This window comes from Papio anubis, chromosome 3 (genome assembly GCF_008728515.1).
Source record: "Papio anubis isolate 15944 chromosome 3, Panubis1.0, whole genome shotgun sequence".
NCBI classification, from domain to species: Eukaryota; Metazoa; Chordata; class Mammalia; order Primates; family Cercopithecidae; genus Papio; species Papio anubis.
Window position 1 is genome coordinate 114607268 of NC_044978.1, and position 19688 is coordinate 114626955.

Sequence of the window (19688 nt, forward strand, 5' to 3'; positions counted from 1 at the left end):
TGAGAGAATGCTTATGTTGTAAAGAATATTAAAATACTGTTTTATTTTTGTTGCCTTAGCTAAAAAAACTTTTCTTGGACAAAATAAGTCTTTCTGGGGACCTCTAGAACTGGTAGAAAAGCTTGTTCCAGAAGCCGCAGAGATAACAGCAAGTGTTAAAGATCTTCCAGGACTTAAGTAAGTCTAAGGTTGAATTCCATTTCTCGGGAACAGCATTCTTATTAACTATCCCTTGAAGAGCAAGACTTCCAATCCAGAATGCATGATGTCCTGAATAGGTGCTGATATGAGAGAATTGGTATACAGAATATTAAGAAAATTGTGTTCTTGAGGGATAATTATTCATCTAAGAGAGGTTGTCTTTTTGTTGAAATGCCAAACATTTCCTTATTTTTTAAAGCACTTGGGGGAATCACTTAGTGTGTCTCAAGAAATTGTATCTAAGGGGGTGGCATGCTGGACTTGACTTAGGGAAAAAAGCTATTCAGTGGGTTTGAGAGTCAAGATTAAAACAACTGTCAAATTAACCTGAAGAGGTAGTGACTGTAGCCTGCCTTAGAACTACGAAGTAGTGACCACCTTCCCAAATGAGACTGGTTTAATTTTAATCAGATAGAGGCCTAGATTGCCTGTGTCCACATTCATGCTTTGGACTTTTATATAATCCACCTGAATTTATAAGGATTTGCTATTACTAATCTGATGGAACATTTTTAGTTGGGTCTCCCAGAGGCTGAGTCTTCAAATTGTAGTTACATTCAGTAATTCTTTTTGAAAGCATTTGTCCCAAACACCCCCCTGGGTCGCATTAGCCCACACACAGAAATTCCTTGCCCAGGAATATGGTGGGAGAGGTCCTAAGGAGCACCTCAGTGTGCTTGTTACACTGTAACACCATTAGCAAGAATAAGTGAACTGATTCTGCTGTAGCCTTTGCTTCTGTTGCTTGTATTTTTAGTTGTTTGATTTCTGTGTTTTTGTAGGACACCAGTAGGTAGAGGAAGAGCCTGGCTTCGTTTGGCATTAATGCAAAAGAAACTTTCAGAATATATGAAAGCTTTGATCAATAAGAAAGAACTTCTCAGGTATGAACACCTTGAACTTTCTTCTTTCCTTGGTATGTTCTACATCGTATAAAGTCAAACCATGTAAGTTCACCATTTTTGTGGATCAGAAACAGTTGACTCATAATAGCTTCACTGATACTTTCTCTCATACCTCACACACATATACTCCCAAATGGATGATTTATGTTATGTGTGTTCTGTCTGTCACTGTGGTATATATTGGTCTTTTCCAGGGCAGGCCAAGACTTACCTCCAGAAAACAGAAGGCACCTTAGCATGTGCCCAGGCTCAATAAGACAGGAACTTGATATGTAGCATTAAATTCAAATATAGCACAAAATTGGACGGGTGCAGTGGTTCACACCTGTAATCCCAGCACTTTGGGAGGCCAAGGTGGGCAGACCACTTGAGGCCAGGAGTCCTATATGGCGAAACCCTGTCTACTAAAAAAATATAAAAATTAGCCGGGCTTGGTGGTGCACACCTGTAATCCCAGCTACTTGGGTGGCTGAGGCACGAGAATCGCTTGGACCCGGGAAGCAGAAGCTGCAGTGAGCCAAGAGCGTTCCACTGCTCTTCAGCCTGGGCGACAGAGTGAGACTCTGTCTATAAAAAATATATATATATAAAATATCACAAAATCTTCCAGATGGATCATAGATACAACTGGGAGAGGCAAAACAGCATTATTTTATTTTATCCATCTTTATTATATGAATCCATTGTATAAAGGTCAAAAATAGGTAAAATCAATCTATGGTGATAGAAATCAGGATAATAGTTACCTTGGAGAAGTGCGGGTAGAGATTGGAAGAGAGAAAGAACTGATTTCTAGGATTCCAGTGATCAGGATAGTGATTACACAGATGTGTTTTTGTGAAAGTTCATGGAACTGACATTTAGTTAGCTGAGATTTGGAAATGTGTGAATGTTGGAATTCGGCCATATTCCGCTTCTGACCAATTCATAAGGTGAGGCTTTTGGGACAATAAACTGTCAAAGAACCTTGTTCATTCCAGTTCTACTCAGTTTCCTTCAGGGGCTATCAAAGAACAAATATAGCACGTGATCAGTTTTTGAGAGAAACGGTAAATTTGCAGCTCATTCATGTACTGTTTTTATGCTATTTTGTCATTTGTTAATATCTTTTTTTTTTTTTTTTTGAGACAGAGTCTTGCTCTGTTACCAGGCTGGAGTGCAGTGGCAGGATCTCCACTCACTGCAACCTCCACCTCCCGGGTTCAAGCTATTCTCCTGCCACAGCCTCCCGAGTAGCTGGGACTACAGGTGCACACCACCACGCCCAGCTAATTTCTGTATTTTTAGTAGAGACGGGATTTCACCATGTTGGCCAGGATGGTCTCGATCTCTTGACCTCGTGATCCACCCACCTTGGCCTCCCAAAGTGCTGGCATTACAGGCATGAGCCACCACACCCAGCCTGTTAATATCTTTTAGAGAGAATCAGAAAATAACTAAGGAACTAATATCAGTGAATTATATTGATTATTAACAGTGATTGAGGTTGACCTTTAGTAGTCCCAGGTAACTTGTTGAAAACAAATTGATTGGCCGGACACGGTGCCTCACGCCTGTAATCCCAGCACTCTGGGAGGCCAAGGCGGGCAGATCACAAGGTCAGGAGATCAAGACCATCCTGGCTAATACAGTGAAACCCCGTCTCTACTAAAAATGTAAAAAATTAGCCGGGCGTGGTGGTGGGCACCTGTAGTCCCAGCTACTCAAGAGACTGAGGCAGGAGAATGGAGTGAACCCTGGGGGCGGAGCTTGCAGTGAGCCAAGATCACACCACTGCACTCCAGCTTGGGCGACAGCAAGACAACGTTTTAAAAAAAAAAACACAAATTGATTGCAGTGTTGTTTCAATCACGTCAAATTGACTGAAAATGAATACTTCAAGTCACTGGGTTTTTGGTTTTTGTTTTGTTTTGTTTTAAGTGAGTTGCGCTCTGTCGCCCAGGTCAGAGTGCAGTGGTGCAATCGCAGCTCACTGCAGCCTCCACCTCCCAGGTTCAATCGATTCTCCTGCCTCAGCCTCCCGAGTAGATGGGACTACAGGCATGCACCACCACGCCTGGATAATTTTTGTATTTTTAGTAGAGACAGGGTTTCACCACGTTGGCCAGGGCGGTCTTGAACTCCTGACCTCAAGTGATCCGCCTGCCTCAGCCTCCCAAAAGTGTGGAGTTTACATGTGTGAGCCACCACGCCCGGCCTGTTTCGTTTTTTTTAAAAAATCTAAAATACTATTTTTTAGAGTGGTTTTAAATTTATAGCAATATTGAGTAGAAGGTACAGAGATTTTTCATATATACCCTTCTCCCCTGCACAACCTCCCTCATTATCAACATCCCACAAGAGTGGTGCATTTGTTACAATTGATGAACCTACATCGACACATCATTATCTCCCAAAGTTCATAGTTTACATTAAGGTTTACTCTTGGTATTGTATGTTTTATGGATTTTGACAGATGTATAATGATATGTATCCATATGTCATTATACCATACAAAATAGTTTCACGGCCCTAAAAAATCCTCTATGCTCCGCCTATTCATCTCTCTGTCCTACAACCCCTAATAACCACTGATCGTACTGTTGAGTGTACTGTGGTTTCCAGGGGTTTACTGTCTCTATGGTTTTGCCTTTTCCAGAATGTCATGTAGTGGGAATCATACAGTATATGGCCTTTTCAGACTGGCACCTTTCACTTAGTAATATGCATTTGTTTCCTCCGTGGCTTGATAGCTCCCTGTTTTCTTTCTTTCTTTTTTTTTCTTTGAGACAGTTTCACACTTGTTGCTCAGGCTGGAGTGCAATGGCACGATCTCAGCTCACCACAACCTCCGCCTCCCAGGTTCAAGCGATTGTCCTGCCTCAGCCTTCCAAGTAGCTGGGATTACAGGCATGTGCCACCATGCCCAGCTAATTTTGTATTTTTTTTTTTTTTAGTAGAGACAGGGTTTCTCCATGTTGGTCAGGCTGGTCTCGAACTCCCAACCTCAGGGTATCCACCCGCCTCGGCCTCCCAAAGTGCTGAGATTGCAAGCGTGAGCCACTGCACCCAGCGATAGTTCCCTTTTTTAGTGCTAAGTCATATGCCATTGTCCATTCATCTACTGAAGAACATCTTGGTTGCTCCCAAATTTTGGCAATTAAGAGTAAAACTGCTATAAACACATGTATGCAGGTTTTTATGTGAACATAAGTTTTTAACTCATTTGGGTAAATACCAAGGAATGCAATAGTTAAATCATATGAATTACATCACTGGTTTCTTTGTGTGTGTATTAGTAATTTAGGTGCATTATAAGCAGTATTTAATTATCTATGGGTCTTCACGAAATTTTTTTTTTTTTTTGAGACACAGTCTTGTTCTATCACCCAGGCTGGAGTACTGCAACCTCCGCTTTCTGTGTTCAAGCAATTCTCCTGCCTCAGCCCCCTGAGTAGCTGGGATTACAGGCATGCATCACTACACCCAGCTATTTTTTTGTATTTTTAGTAGAGATGGGGTTTTACCATGTTGGCCAGGCTGGTCTCGAACTCCTGACCTCAAGTGATCTACCTGCCTCGGCCTCCCAAAGTGCTGGGATTACAGGCGTGAGCCACTGTGCCCAGCCAATAATTTTTATCCATTCAGATTTTTTTTTTGTTTTTAGTAGAGATGGGGTCTTACTATGTTGCTCAAGCTGGTCTCAAAGTCCTGGTCTCAAACAGTCCTCCTGCCTTGGCCTCCCCAAGTGCTGGGATTACAGATGCGAACTACCACGCCAAGCTACCAAACAAATACTTTAAGATGCATAAAAGATTGCAAAATCATGTGACGGTACATCACAAGTACAAATATGTCAGAAAAGTCTGAATACCTGCTTCAACCACAACACTGTTCAGTCACATGTCTTTCTGCGAGACTATTATCTGAAGAATCTATTCATGCACCTATTATCTTTTTTCTTTTAAAAAAATTTTTCTCCAGTTCCACTTGCCAACATCCACCTATTATCTAAAAATAAAATATTTATTAAAGCCTTTCTTTTTGTAATTTTTTAACTATTTTTGTAGATGACTATAATCAACCATGAAGCAAGCGTTTTTGTCCTTGTCTCATGATTACGTCACTGGATTTTTGAGACTTTTGTTACAATAAGGAATTCCATGGATTTCTCTTACAGTGAATTCTATGAACCCAATGCCCTCATGATGGAAGAAGAAGGAGCCATAATTGCTGGTCTGTTGGTGGGTCTGAATGTCATTGATGCCAATTTCTGTATGAAAGGAGAAGACTTGGACTCTCAGGTATGGGAAAGAGACTCATTACCATGGGTGTCACTCTGAGTTCTGGTATCTCAGAAGTGGATTTGATTAGGTTATAGCAATCAAATTAGGCCATACTGTATGTGTCATGAACAGGATTTCCTTCCATTTTGATGGGAATATAAAAAAATAGGTTGTTTTTCCTTCCAGTTTGGCGCATTTATACGTTACAAATGTTTTTCAGATTCTTGTCTTGGTTGTACTTTCTGTTAAAAGTATATATATACACACACATACATATTTACATACACATACATACACACACAAACACGGGCAAACCCGAGATATTGCAGGTTTGGTTTCAGATCACAACGATAAAGCAAATATCATAATAAAGCAAGTCACATGCATTTTTTGGTTTCCCAGTACATGTAAAAGTTTGTTTATACTAGGCCAGGTGCGATGGTTCACACCTGTAATCCCTGCACTTTGGGGCGGGAGTATCACTTGAACCCAGGAGTTTGACACCAGCCTGGACAACATAGTGAGACCCCATCTCTACAAAAAATAAAAAATTAGCTGGTTCTGGTGGCTACTTGGGAGGCTGAGGCAGGAGGATCACTTGAGCTTGGGAGGTCAAGGCTATAGTTAGCCATGATTGTGCCACCGCACTCCAGCCTGGGTGACAGCGAGACCCTGTCTCAAAATAAAACTCTAAAAAATTTTTTAAATAAAAAGTTTGTTTACACTATTATTAAGTATGTAATAGTGTATGTGTAAAAAATAGTGTACATACCTTAACTTAAAAATACTTTATTGCTTAAAAAATGCTAACAATCACCTGAGCCTTCAGTGAGTTGTAATCTTTTTGCTGGGAGAGGGTCTTACCTCAGTGTTGATGGCTGCTGACTGAGCTTGGTGGTTGTTGAAAGTTGAGGTGGCTGTGGCAATTTATTAAAATAAGACAACAGTGAAGTTTGCCACATTAATTGGCTTCCTTTACAAAAGATTTCTCTGTAGCATACCATGCTGTTTGACAGCATTTTACCCACAGTAGAATTTCTTTCAAAATTGGAATCAGTCCTCTCAAATCTTGCTGCTGCTTTATCAACTAAGTTTATGTAATACTCTAGTAAACCATGCTGTAAACAGATGTGCTGTCTTTGCTGTACCCGTTGTGTTTTTGGTTTTTGGTTTTTGTTTTTTTGAGACAGAGTCTTGATGTGTCACCTAGGCTGGAATGCAGTGGCACCATCTCAGCTCACTGCAACCTCCACCTTCTGGGCTCAAGCAATCCTCATGCCTCATTCTCCTGAGTAGCTGGGACTACAGGCATGTACCACCACACCCGGCTAATTTTTGTATTTATAGTAGAGACGGGGTTTTGCCATGTTGCCCAGGCTGATCTCAAACTGGTGGCCTCAAGTGATCTCCCTGCCTTGGCTTCCAAAAGTGCTGGGATTACTGGCTGAGCCACCACGCCCAGCCTGCTATTCCACTTATAGAGCATAGGCAGAGTAGATTTAGCATCATTCTTAAGGGCCCTAGGATTTTCAGAATGGTGAATGAGCACTGGCTTCAACTTAAAGTCACCAGCTGCATTAGCCTCTAACGAGAGAGTCAGTCTGTCCTTTGTAGCTTTGAAGCCAGGCATTGACTTCTCATCTATAGCTATGAAAGTCCTAGGTGGCATTGTCTAATAGAAGGCTGTTTTGACTACAACTAAAATCTGTTGTTAAGTGTATCCACCTTCATCAATTATCTTAATTAGATATTCTGGATAACTTGCTACAGCTTCTATTATTTACATCAACGCTTGCTGCTTCAACTTGTACCTTTATGTTATGGAGACAGTTTCTTTCCTTAAACTTCGTAAACCAGTCGCTGCTAACTTCAGGCTTTTCCTCTGCAGCTTTTTTACTTCTCAATCTCCATAGAATTGTAGAGCATTAGGGCCTTGCTCTGAATTAGGTGTTGGCTTAAGAGAATATTGTGGCTGGTTTGATCTTCTATACAGACCACTCAAACTTTATTCCTTTCAGCAATCAGGCTGTTTTGCTTTCTTGTCATTCATTTGTTCATTGGAGTAGCACTTAATTCCCTTCAAGAACTTTTCCTTTGCTTTCACAACCTGACTGTTTGGCCCAGAAAGCCTACCTTTTGACCTGTCTTGGCTTCCGACATGCCTTCTTCACGGAGCTTTATTTTTTCTGACTTTTGATTTAAAGTAAGAAATGTGCAACTCTTCCTTTCACTTGAACACTTAGTGGCCATTGCAGGGTTATTAAGTGGCCTAATTTCAGTATTGTTGTGTCTTAGGGAATAGGGAGGCCAAGGAGAAGGGAGAGAGATGGGGGAACGGCCAGTAAGTAAAGCAGTCAGAACACACACGTTTATGGATTGCTTGCCATCTTATATGGGTGTAGTTCATGGAGCCCCAAAATAATGTTGATAGTAGCATCAAAGATCACTGATTACAGATTATCACAACAAATATAATAATAATGAAAAAGTTTGAAGTACCGTGGGAATTACCAAAATGTGAAACCCAGACATGAAGCAAGCACATGCTGTTGGAAAAATGGCACTAATAGACTTGCTAGACGCAGCGTTGCCACAAACCTTCAATTTGTACAAAGTGCAATATCTGTGAAGCAAAGAGCAATAAAATGAGGTGTGTGTGTGTGTATACTAAAATATATACAGTTGACTCTTGAACACTAGAGTAAGGCACCACATGGTAGAAACATCCCACATAAGCCATGGTGCCCGGCCTATTGTATATTTCATATGCTGTATTCTTACAATAAAGTAAGCTAGAGAAAAGAAAATGTTATAAGAAAATTACAAAGATGAGAAAATATATTTACTATTCATTTAAATGAATGAATTATCATAAAGGAACCAGATCATCATAAAGGTCCTTCACACTAACCAGGTTGACGAGGAGGAAGAGGAGGGGGTTGGTCTTGCTGTCTCAGGAGTGGCAGAGATGGAGGAAAACCTTTATTTTTTTCTGCCTGGATGACAGAGTGATACTTTGTCTCAAAAATATAATATAATATAAATATAAATACATATTTTATATTGTGTATATATAGTATATAAGTGGACTTGCACAATTCAAAGTCTGTTGTTCAGGGATCAACTGGACAGTTGTCCTTCAGTTTCCAAAGGAGATTGTTTCCAGGACCTCTGTGAATACCAACACTCACAATGCTCAAGCCCCTTAAAGTCAGCCCTCTGTGTCCCTGGGTTTTAGGACTTGCTGATAAGGAGAGCCAACTGTACTAAAGGCCATTAAAGCATGGTAGTTAAGAGTAAAGGCTCTGAAGCTAACTGTCTAGTTTTGGATTCTGGCTTCCTCATTTTCTAGCTGAATATATTTTATAATTACTTAGTTTCTTGTTGTTTCAGATTTCTTGATGTAATGCAGTTAGAACAGGGCCTAGTATACATTAATTGCCCAATAAATAATATTTTCACTTTAATTACTTCTCACCCTTTCTGTATGAAATTCTATCACAGACTTCTGTTATGTTTTATTCTGGTAAAATAGAAAGGGAAGTACGATATTCTTGGTGTGGATTTTTTTTTTTTTTTTAGATGGAGTTTCGCTCTTGTTGCCCAGGCTGGAGTGCAATGGCGAGATCTCGGCTCACCACAACCTCCACCTCCCGGGTTCAAGCGATTCTCCTGCCTCAGCCTCCCGAGTAGCTGGGATTACAGGCGTGTGCCACCATGCCCAGCTAATTTTTGTATTTTTAGTAGAGATAGGGTTTCTCCATATTGGTCAGTCTGGTCTCGAACTCCTGACCTCAGGTGATTCACCCGCCTCGGCCTCCCAAAGTGCTGAGATTACTGGCGTGAGCCACTGTGCCTGGCCTTTGGCGTGGATTTTTAAAAAGAAAGAAGCTAAATCATAAAATGGCAATCTTGAAAAATGAAGATGTGTACATCAATGAAAGTTTGGAGGAATAGACACCAAAATGTTAGCAATGGTCATCTATGGTGGTTGGGATTTAATATTACTTCCCCTTTTGTTTAGCTGTATTTTCTGAAACTTCTACAGGGGAAATGTGCTAATTTTTAAAAAGTTATTTCTAAAAATGAACAGGGATTCAGTAGCGGAATACCCGAAATAAGCAAAAGAGAAAGAAACTTTAGACCTTATTTATATTAAGTATTCCGTTGACTGTCTTAGTTGTGATCTGGTCTTCTAGTCTTATTGACATAATCTTGATTCTTTACTTCCCACCCTTGTTAATTCTTGATTAAACTGAAAGTAAAACAGTAAATTTTTAATCATACATTCCTAATAAGTGTCAGGACTGTATTACTGTTTTGAGTGCCTAGAAGGAGATATTGTGTTATGTCTTGTAAAGAATATCTAATTTTATATTAAAACCTGAAAATTCTCTCTGTAGGTTGGAGTTATAGATTTTTCAATGTATCTCAAGGATGGGAACAGCAGTAAAGGTACTGAAGGGTACGTACCAATAAAATTAGGTTTCTTTTCTCCTGATGTAGTATTTTTTTTCCTTTGGTAGTATTTAAAGTTTACAACAATACTGTTTTAACAGACTTGCTGAAAGAATTTCTGATCATATAGCTTTAATAAAGTCTTGCCAGAAATATCTGACTATTATGCCTACCACTAAACCCTAAAAGGGCTTTTTTGTTTGTTTGTTTAATGATTTTCCTGCTATGTGGTTCAGGGGCAAAGAAAATAAAAATTTTCTAAAGGATTCCAATTCTCTATGTCTTATAGTAGGGTTTAAAAACATGGTCATTTTGACCAGAGGAGTTGCAGTCTCAGTTTGCTTAAAATTGGCAATATGAAATATGCACCGTGAGGTTATGTAAAATGTTGACATTAGGGGAAACTGAGTGAAGGTACGTGGGAATTCTGTACTGCCTTTATACCTCCTCTTGTAAATCTAAAATTATGTTAAACAGTTTTAAAATATTCATTAGGGTACTTAGTAATTAGAGATCAGAAGCACATCTATTCTCTTTATAAGTGTAGCCATTGAAAGCATAATTAGTCTGATGTTTTTGATTTTTGACACAGAGCTAAGATTGTCTCACTGTTCTTTTGGTAGTTGTATAAGTTTGGGGCCTTAATTTTATCTGTCAGCTGAAAAATCTGGCTGTTTATCTTTTGTCACTATAGATTAGTTGGTTGTAGTTGCCAACCTCCTTTATCCAGTTTTTTTTTTCATGTAATAATAAACATTTGGGCCGAGTATGGTGGCTCATGCCTGTAATCCCAGCACTTTTGGAGGCCAGGGCAGCCAGATCACCTGAGATCAGGAGTTTGAGACCAGCCCGGGAAACATGGTGAAACCCCATCTCTACAATAATATAAAAAAGAAAATGAGCCAGGCATGATGGCAGGTGCCTGTAATCCCAGCTATTTCGGAGGCTGAGGCGGGAGAATCACTTGAACTCAGAAGGCGGAGGTTGCAGTGAGCCGAGATCACACCATTGCACTCCAACCTGGGTGACAGAACGGGACTCCGTCTTAAAAAAACCAAACCAAAACAAAAAATCCATATATATAATATATATGAAATATTAAATATTAAATATTAAATATACATAATATATATAATATTAAATGTATGTAATATATATAATGAACATTTGATCTTTATGAAAGCCTTTTTAACCATTCACTTTAAATGTTAAATAGCACTTACAGACAAATATTTAGCCCTTGAGAACAGCTATATTATATCAGAGTGAGCTTAATTCAAGTCCTATGACGATTGGAAATTGTTACTATTAAGTACTACTACGAAGCTGAAAAACCTATTAACAAGAAAATTTTTATCCTTTAAATGCGTCTAATAGATTGCAACATCATACCTGTGACCTAAATTATTAATACTAAGGTTTGTAAGCTACAACAAGAGCTTTATTAGTGTGGGGTTTTGTCATTTTTAAACTCCTGACTCTTGTTAATATGTCAATAGGGTTTTACATCAGATCTGTCTTATGGTTCAGTGTATCTGTGCCACAATTTTTTTCTTATGTTTTATGAAAAGATGGGGTGAGGTGGGGTTGGGATCTTGGTATTTCTTATGTTATTTAGTTTATTTCTCTTTTCTTCCCCTTCTCCCAGAGACGGTCAGATTACTGCAATTCTGGACCAGAAGAACTATGTAGAAGAACTGAACAGACATTTAAAGTAAATAATGAATAAATGTATTACTTTACTGGGGAATTGTTGAAGGAGAAGGGAAGAGTAAGATGATGAGCAGTGAGGATAAATTCAGACAACGTTCAACAAATATTTGTAGAATTCCTGCTTGCCAGGCACTGAGTTAGGCACTAGATAAATAAAGAGCATTTAACAGTTTTGGTGACCTTTAGTGAAAGGCAGTATATAATGTTATATATAATATAAAATAACAGTATATAATATTATGTACGTAATTATAACTCTAGTGATTAAATACATAAATACATTCAGTTAAGAATTTTTAAATATGTGACATACAGTTGAAATGGGTGGCTTTTTCAGTTGAGTAGATGTAGCTGCATATTTCAGGGCTGATCTTGTGTAAACCACTCGTTACATTAGTACCTTTAAATTAATCATATCATCCAGGTGTGGTGGCTCAAAACCTGTAGTCCCAACACTTTGGGAGGCCAAGGCGGGAGGACTGCTTGAGCTCAGAAGTTCAAGACGAGCTAGGGTAACATAACAAGACCTTGTCTCTATTAAAAAGTTCAATAAAACTAGCTGGGTGTACGCTTGTAATCCCAGCTACTTGTGGGGCTGAGGTGCGGGGATCACTTGAGCCTGGGAAGTTGAGGCTGCAGTGAACCCTGGTCTTGCCATTACACCCCAGCTTGGGTTACAGAGCCAGACCCTGCCTGAAAAAAAAAAAAAAAGATACATACTTTGCTTCCCTGCATTTCTCATTTGTACATTGAATTAATAGCATTAATTTAATATATAAATTAAATTTCTTTGCCATTATTGCAGTTAATTCACCAAGTAGTCACAAAGTACAGTAGTTCCCGCTTATGTGGAGGGGATACATTCTAAGACCGCCAAAGGATATCTGAAACCACAGATAGTACCAAACCCTGTATATACTATGTTTTTTCCTATACATATATACCTATGTTTAAGTTTAATTTATAAATTAGGCAAGGTAGGAGATTAGCAACAATAATAAAATAAAACAATTTTAACAATAGACTATAATAAAAGTAATATGAATGTAGTGTCTGCCTCAAAATCAACACATCCTTTTATTTCCTTTTCATTGAACTTCTTCCTAGTTTTCTCAGGTTTTTTTCCCCCTTCAGTTTTCTGTATTTATATTTATTATTGTCTTTAAATGACTATGGCTATTCTGTGTCTGAGCACAGTGAATAAAACATTAAAGTTTAATTAAAAATTAAAGAGGCCGGGCGTGGTGGCTCACGCCTGTAATTCCAGCACTTTGGGAGGCCCAGGCGGGTGGATCACGAGGTCAGGAGATCGAGACCATCCTTGCTAACACGATGAAACCCCGTCTCTACTGAAAATAACAAAAAGGTTAGCCGGGCGCGGTGGCGGGCGCCTGTAGTCCCAGCTATTCAGGAGGCTGAGGCAGGAGAGTGGCGTGAACCCTGGAGGCGGAGCTTGCAGTGAGCCGAGATCGCGCCACTGCACTCCAGCCTGGGCCACAGAGCGAGACTCCGTCTCAAAACAAAACAAAACAAAAATTAAAGAAAGAGAAGGAACGAGAAAGAAAGCATTAGAAATACCAGTTTCAAGATTTTGTGCATTGAGAAATCATTATTTCCAAAAGATTTTCTAAGGGCCACTGTCCTTATGACAATTCAGTGTTGTATATATGTTCACTTTTTTTTTTTATCTTAGGAGAAATAAAAATCCTTACTGGATAATCCTTATTTATGTGTGTTTTTTGAACATACTCAGACTTCCCTCTATTGTTTGTTTCATAGAGAGCACATATCAGATTTGGATATCTTATCTGGGATTTAAACAAAATGTTTATACATGAGTCTATCCAAATCCTTATTTACATGTAAGAAAAAAATACATGCCCAGCTTTGCCCAAGAAAGTCACAGAGGGAGAATAGTAGCTTATTGTACTATTCTTACCTATTTTTGAACCACAGCTGAGTGCAGGTAACTGAAACCACAGAAAGCAAAACTATAGATAAGAGTGGACCACTGTATTTTCAGAACTTTCCGGAACATAAAACAGTTTCCTCTCGCCTGAGGAGAGCTATCCAAAAGCTATTGGTATTCTCAAGTACTTTGATGTTCTTGTTATGTTAAGACTACTGAATAATTTTGAATAATAATACATTCATTTATTATTATCTTGGCCGGGCGCGGTGGCTCAAGCCTGTAATCCCAGCACTTTGGGAGGCCGAGACGGGCGGATTACGAGGTCAGGAGATCGAGACCATCCTGGCGAACACGGTGAAACCCCGTCTCTACTAAAAAATACAAAAAAAAAACTAGCCGGGCGAGGTGGTGGGCGCCTGCAGTCCCAGCTACTCGGGAGGCTGAGGCAGGAGAATGGCGTAAACCCGGGAGGCGGAGCTTGCAGTGAGCTGAGATCCGGCCACTGCACTCCAGCCTGGGCGACAGAGCCAGACTCCATCTCAAAAAAAATAAAAAATTATTATCTTGTTTGTAGTTCTCTTATGAAAAATAGACATTTTTAATTTAAGTAAAACTTGTGATTATACTATCAGTAAAGTTTTAAGTAGTCTTGGTTCCACCTAGCAAATTCAAAACAATTTAAGTACATTTTCTCTGGAGACCAAGAACTAATATAATGACTTTAATGAACTATGCAGATGTTAGCCAAGCAAAGACATGGTTACAGTTCACAATGAAATATAAACAATGGCACTATTATTTACTCTTTCTATGCCTTAGTTTCTTTATCTGTAAATGAGAATACCTAACATAAAGGGTTGTTGAAAGGAATAAATGCAATAACGCAAATAACATAATTTACAAGACGGTTTGGTGCATGTAAGCATTTAATTCTTATAGCCTGTTATTATCATATGTAGATAAACCTTAAAGTTTACTCTGTAGGGAATGAACTCTTTTATTTCATTGAATAAATACTTATTGAATTAAAACTCAAATGCCAAAGATACAGCAGTTAAAGCTGATAACGCCTTTTGTAAGCTTAGAGGTCAAGATTTGTGAGCATTAAGACCTGGCTCAGTGGCTCATGCCTGTAATCCCAGCACTCTGGGAGGCCAAGGCAGGTGGGTCACTTGAGGTCAGCAGTTTGAGACCTGCCTGGGCAACAGGGTGAAACCCCATCTCCACCAAAAAATACAAAAATTAGCTGGATTTGGTTGTGCATGCCTGTAGTCTCGCACCACTGCGCTCCAGTTTCGGCGACACGACAAGACTCCGTCTAAAAAAGTAATAATAAAATAAAATTTAAAATTGTGAACATTAGACAGTGAAGGATAAGTGTGAAGCGTTTAAAAAGGAAGGTACGGGGTATTGTCTGTTTTTCAAAAGTGATATTTTTTTTTTCTCTTTATAGTGCTACTGTAAACAACCTTCAGGCAAAAGTAGATGCATTAGAAAAATCCAACACTAAACTGACAGAGGAGGTAAGTTTTGGAAATTCTTTGATTGACTTATAGAATTTAATATGCATTAGTAGAACTAATACTTTTTATGTAACCTTGGAAAGAAAGAACTTGACTTTTCAAAGAATATCAACTGTAGTACGTAACTCCTTATTCTTTTTTCTTTTCTTTCTTTTTTTTTTTTTGAGACGGAGTTTCGCTCTTGTTGCCCAGGCTGGAGTGCAATGGCACGATCTTAGCTCACCGCAACCTCCGTCTCCTGGGTTCAAGCGATTCTCCTGCCTCAGCCTCCCGAGTAGCTGGGATTACAGGCATGTGCCACCACCCCTGCTAATTTTTATTTTTCTAGTAGAGACAGGGTTTCTCCATGTTGGTCAGACTGGTCTTGAACTCCTGACCTCAGGTGATCCACCCGCCTCAGCCTCCCAAAGTGCTGGGATTACAGGCGTGAGCCACCGCGCCCGGCCCATAACTCCTTATTCTGACTAGAATGGCCAGTTGGCTTATTGCAGGATCTCATTTACCCAATTAGACTGTGTAGGGGCATGTTGCCTGGTTGATGGCGTATCTTGGTTCCTTTTGTGTGCATGTTTTGTCTGGGCTAGCTTAGACTAAATGCTTAGCATATAGCATATTCATCATTTATTCATTCAGTGAACATTTCACACACTGTTTATGTGCAAGAGCTAGACAAATATTTATATGTGCCAGACATTGATTTATGTTCCAAATTGGCAAACTCCCCACTCCCTTTGTCCTTGTTTTCTTCCTGGAACAGTTACATAGATAAGGTAAAGAGTACTGCTCAGAAGATCTGTAATCCCTGCCTACAAATCATGCTTATGTAACTTATGTGCTCCTGAGTAAGTCAGTCACTTGACCTCCAAGGGACTCAGTTCCATCACTGGAAAATGAGTGTTTACAATATACTTCCTTTTCAGCCTCACAATTAACTCTGAAGATCAGATAAGAATATGAAAACTCTTAGAAAAGTCCCTAAAATAAGAACAGAAAAATAACCTCATGTTTTACTTCTAATAAAAAGATTTTTTTCCTTAACTTGCCAAAGCCTTAGCTACAGATATTTTTTTCTTTAAATAGCATTATATGTTTTTATGAAAAATACTAAATAACATTGTCCAGATGGCAAAGAGTTTACCTTCTTTATTTCTTTTTCTTTTTTTTTTTTTTTTTCCTGAAATAGGGTCTCACTCTGTTGTCCAGGCTGTAGTGCAGTGGCACAATGGCTCACTGCAACCCCTGCCCCTCAGGCTCAAGTGATCTCCCACCTTCAGCCTCCCAAGTAGCTGGGATCACAGGCATGCACCACCACACCTGGCTATTTTTAGTAGAGAGGGGGTCTTGCCATGTTGCCCAGGCTGGTCCTGAACTGCTGAGCTCAAGCAACCCGCCTGCCTCGACTTTCCAAAGTGCCAGAAGTATAGGCATAGCCACTGGGCCTGGCCCACCTTCTTTATTTCTAATTGTAATGATGCCCTTACACCCCATGGGATGAATTTAGTTTAAATAAAATCAAATTGAAGCACTAGTCAGGAAGATGCTTTTAATCGGTTTTTCTTTAGAATGAACATTTTCATTATTATAGTTTTAAAATACCTTTTTTATTACTCAGCTCTGTGGCCTTCACTTCTGGACAAAAATTTTTAAATTTTATAAATCTTAAAACTTTAATTTGTGCTTATGGTCCTTAGAATCTTATCAGATAGACTTTTGGAATGTTCAGTGCAGACTTTTTACTGTTATTCTGTTGCTACTTTGTTGAATCTGTACAGCATAGCAATTAAGCATGCTCTGTAAAGTTAGGCTACTTGGGTTCATGTCCTGGCTTTGGCACTTGCTAGTTTTTTGGGGGTTTTTTGTTTTGTTTTTGTTTTTCGTTTTTTGTTTTTTGGTTTTTTGGTTTTTGTTTTGTTTTTTTTTTTTTTTTTGAGATGGAGTATTGCTATCTCACCCAGGTTGGAGTGCAGCGGCGCCATCTCGGCTCACTTTAATCTCCGCCTCCTGGTTCAAGCAATTCTCCTGCCTTAGCCTCCTGAGTAGCCGGGACCACAGGCATGCATCACCACAGCTGGCTAATTTTTGTATTTTTGTAGAAACAGGGTTTCACCAGGTTGGCCAGGCTGGTCTTGAGCTCCCGACTTCCGGTGATCCACCCACCTCGGCCTCCCAAACTGCTGGAATTACAGGCATGAGCCACCGCACCCAACCACTTGCTAGTCTTCTAATCCTGGGCCAATTACTTAAGCTTCTATTCCTTGATTTACTTATCTGTAACATGGAAATAGCAATAATAACATTTTGTGAGATTGCTGTGTGAATGAAATGATTTAATACATGATTAGGGCTTAGAACAGCACCTAACACATCATAAGCACTCAATAAATATAGTTGTTAATTTTATTCTCTCAGTCATAAGACTTGTCTTCCTTAGAGTTATATTAATACTATGTATTCATTTACTTATTTATTTTACCAACAACACTTACTTTCTTAAAGAAAATATGCTGTAAGAAAGCAGATGGGATTAGTTCTGCCTTTTGCCATTTCCGTTTTGGGTTTAAGAGAGCCAGTAAGGCCAGGCACGGTGGCTCACGCCTGTAATCCCAGCACTTTGGGATGTCAAGGTGGGTGGATCGCTTGAGGCCAGGATTCCAAGACCAGCCTGGGCAACATGGCGAAACCCCATCTCAAAAAAAAAAAAGGCCAGTCAGAAAGATGGCAGCCCTCTTTTCCCCTCCTGGGTTTTGAATCTGAATGACAGACTAAGAAGAATTAAGCAGATGCAGATATAAATATCTACTTCAGGCCGTGCATGGTGACTCACACCTGTAATCCCAGCCCTTTGGAAGCCAAGGCAGGAGGATCATTTAGGGCCATGAGTTCAAGGTTAGCCTGGGAAATATAGTGAGACCCCATCTCTACACCAAAAAATTTAGCCGGGTGTTGTGGTGCACACTGTAGTCCCAGCTACTCGGGATGCTGAGGCGGGAGGATTGCTTGAGCCCAGGAGACCAACGCTGCAGTAGTCAAGATTGTGCCACCACACTCCAACCTGGGCAACAGAGGGAGACCCTGTCTCAAATAAATAAATAGATAGATAGATAGATAAATAAATGTCTACTTCATTTTTGGTAAAGATGAATTGGAAAACCTCCTGTGATCTGCAGCCATAATCAGGTTGCCCAATAGTTTCTCTTAAATCAAGATTTTGGAACAACCTGCCTGAGGGCATACTTGGATCTAGAGAGGAGACCTACTTGCCCAGAATTGGTTTCTTGTACATTTTTAGGCCACAGGATCTGAAAGAGAACTGGGTTTTCAGGCCTGCCCCCAGAAAGCGTGAGCTTCTCTGTGCTTACCATGTTAGTACAGGAACTGAACAAAGCCTGAACCTATTGCTAGTGAGGAGACAAGAATTGAGAAGGAGACTAGCCTGGCTGAGAGGAGCCTGCTTGGTTATTCCTCCCAGCCTCCTGCAGGCACCTTCACATTCTCTGGGAGTTTAGTAGATGCAGAGAAGGAAAAAGTGTTTCCACCTTACTTTTTCCTTCTAAGAAAGAGATATAAATGTTTCCCCATAGCAGTTTACTGCTAATAACATTACCTGATCTTTTTAGGTGTTGAAATGAAAAATCTCCTCAATGCTTAATGGGATTTTTAGCATGAGAACTTTGGAGTTCATGTCTTTAATCTTTTAAGAAATCATCTATAAAAGATCTTATAGAAGGTTTGTCACATGGGTTCCATGGTGTGACAGGACCCCTTTATTAAACATTTTAGAAATAGACGTTCTTAATAAATATATTTTTTTCTTACTAAATATGTGTATATCTATAAGAACACTCTTGAGATCATCTTAAGGCGCAGTGGCTAACGCCTATAATCCTAGCATTTGGGAGGCCGAGGTGGGCAGATCTCTTGAAGCCAGAAGTTCAACACCAGCCTGGCCAACATGGTGAAACCTTGTCTCTACTAAAAATACAAAAATTGGCTGGGCATGGTGGTACATGCCTGTAGTCCCAGCTACTTGGAAGGCTAAGGCATGAGAATCACTTGAACCCAGGAGGCAGAGGTTACAGTGACCCTAGATCATGCCACTGCACTCCAGGCTGGGCAATAGAGCAAGGCCCTGTCTCAGAAAAATAAAGAAAGAAAAATATTTCTCTTGAGTTCCTATAATAACATTTTTATTGGGTTATAGCTTGCTTGCTTTCTAAGAATATCCAAGCCCGAGAATTACATCCTAGCAGATTGTGAATTATCTTATACTATGTTAATTTTAAAAACATAAAGGATTATTTTTAAAATTTTATCCACAGCTTGCAGTTGCAAACAACAGGATCATTACCTTACAAGAAGAAATGGAACGAGTTAAAGAGGAAAGTTCCTACATACTGGAATCCAATCGGAAGGTTAATCTTACTGGATTTATAAAATATTCATTGAGAGCATGTCAACTTGTTAGTGGTAAAGGGGAGTCTCTAAAGGACTATTTTAATCAGCTGGCCTGTATCAAGTACACTTTTTATTTAGACTCCATGCATGTGTGATGAAGGTTGTGGGAGGGTTATGCGCCTTTTCCTACAAGATGCTTCTTGGCTTCACAGCCACCTACATCTGTTTAGAGACTTCACAAAACAGTCTAATTCCGTCTCTTGTTTTTATGTACTAATGATTCATACAGTATTTAACAATTTGTTATGTTAAATAT

General features: G+C 39.5%; 1 protein-coding gene across 20 annotated transcripts in view; it reads left to right on the forward strand.

Annotated features, from left to right (window-relative positions):
- RUFY3 (RUN and FYVE domain containing 3) overlaps positions 1–19688 on the forward strand; it is a 103219-nt gene that overhangs the window by 57559 nt on the left and 25972 nt on the right. For all 20 annotated transcript variants that reach the window (XR_002522086.2, XR_002522087.2, XR_002522085.2 and 17 more), the window contains 7 exons: positions 60–177; positions 984–1085; positions 5266–5389; positions 9775–9836; positions 11478–11543; positions 14908–14977; positions 19297–19389. Coding sequence is in view for 15 of the 20 variants with exons in the window: in XM_021938552.2 (XP_021794244.2) it covers positions 60–177; positions 984–1085; positions 5266–5389; positions 9775–9836; positions 11478–11543; positions 14908–14977; positions 19297–19389 (635 nt within the window). In the remaining 5 variants the exon portion in view is untranslated. The remainder of the gene's footprint in view (positions 1–59; positions 178–983; positions 1086–5265; positions 5390–9774; positions 9837–11477; positions 11544–14907; positions 14978–19296; positions 19390–19688) is intronic.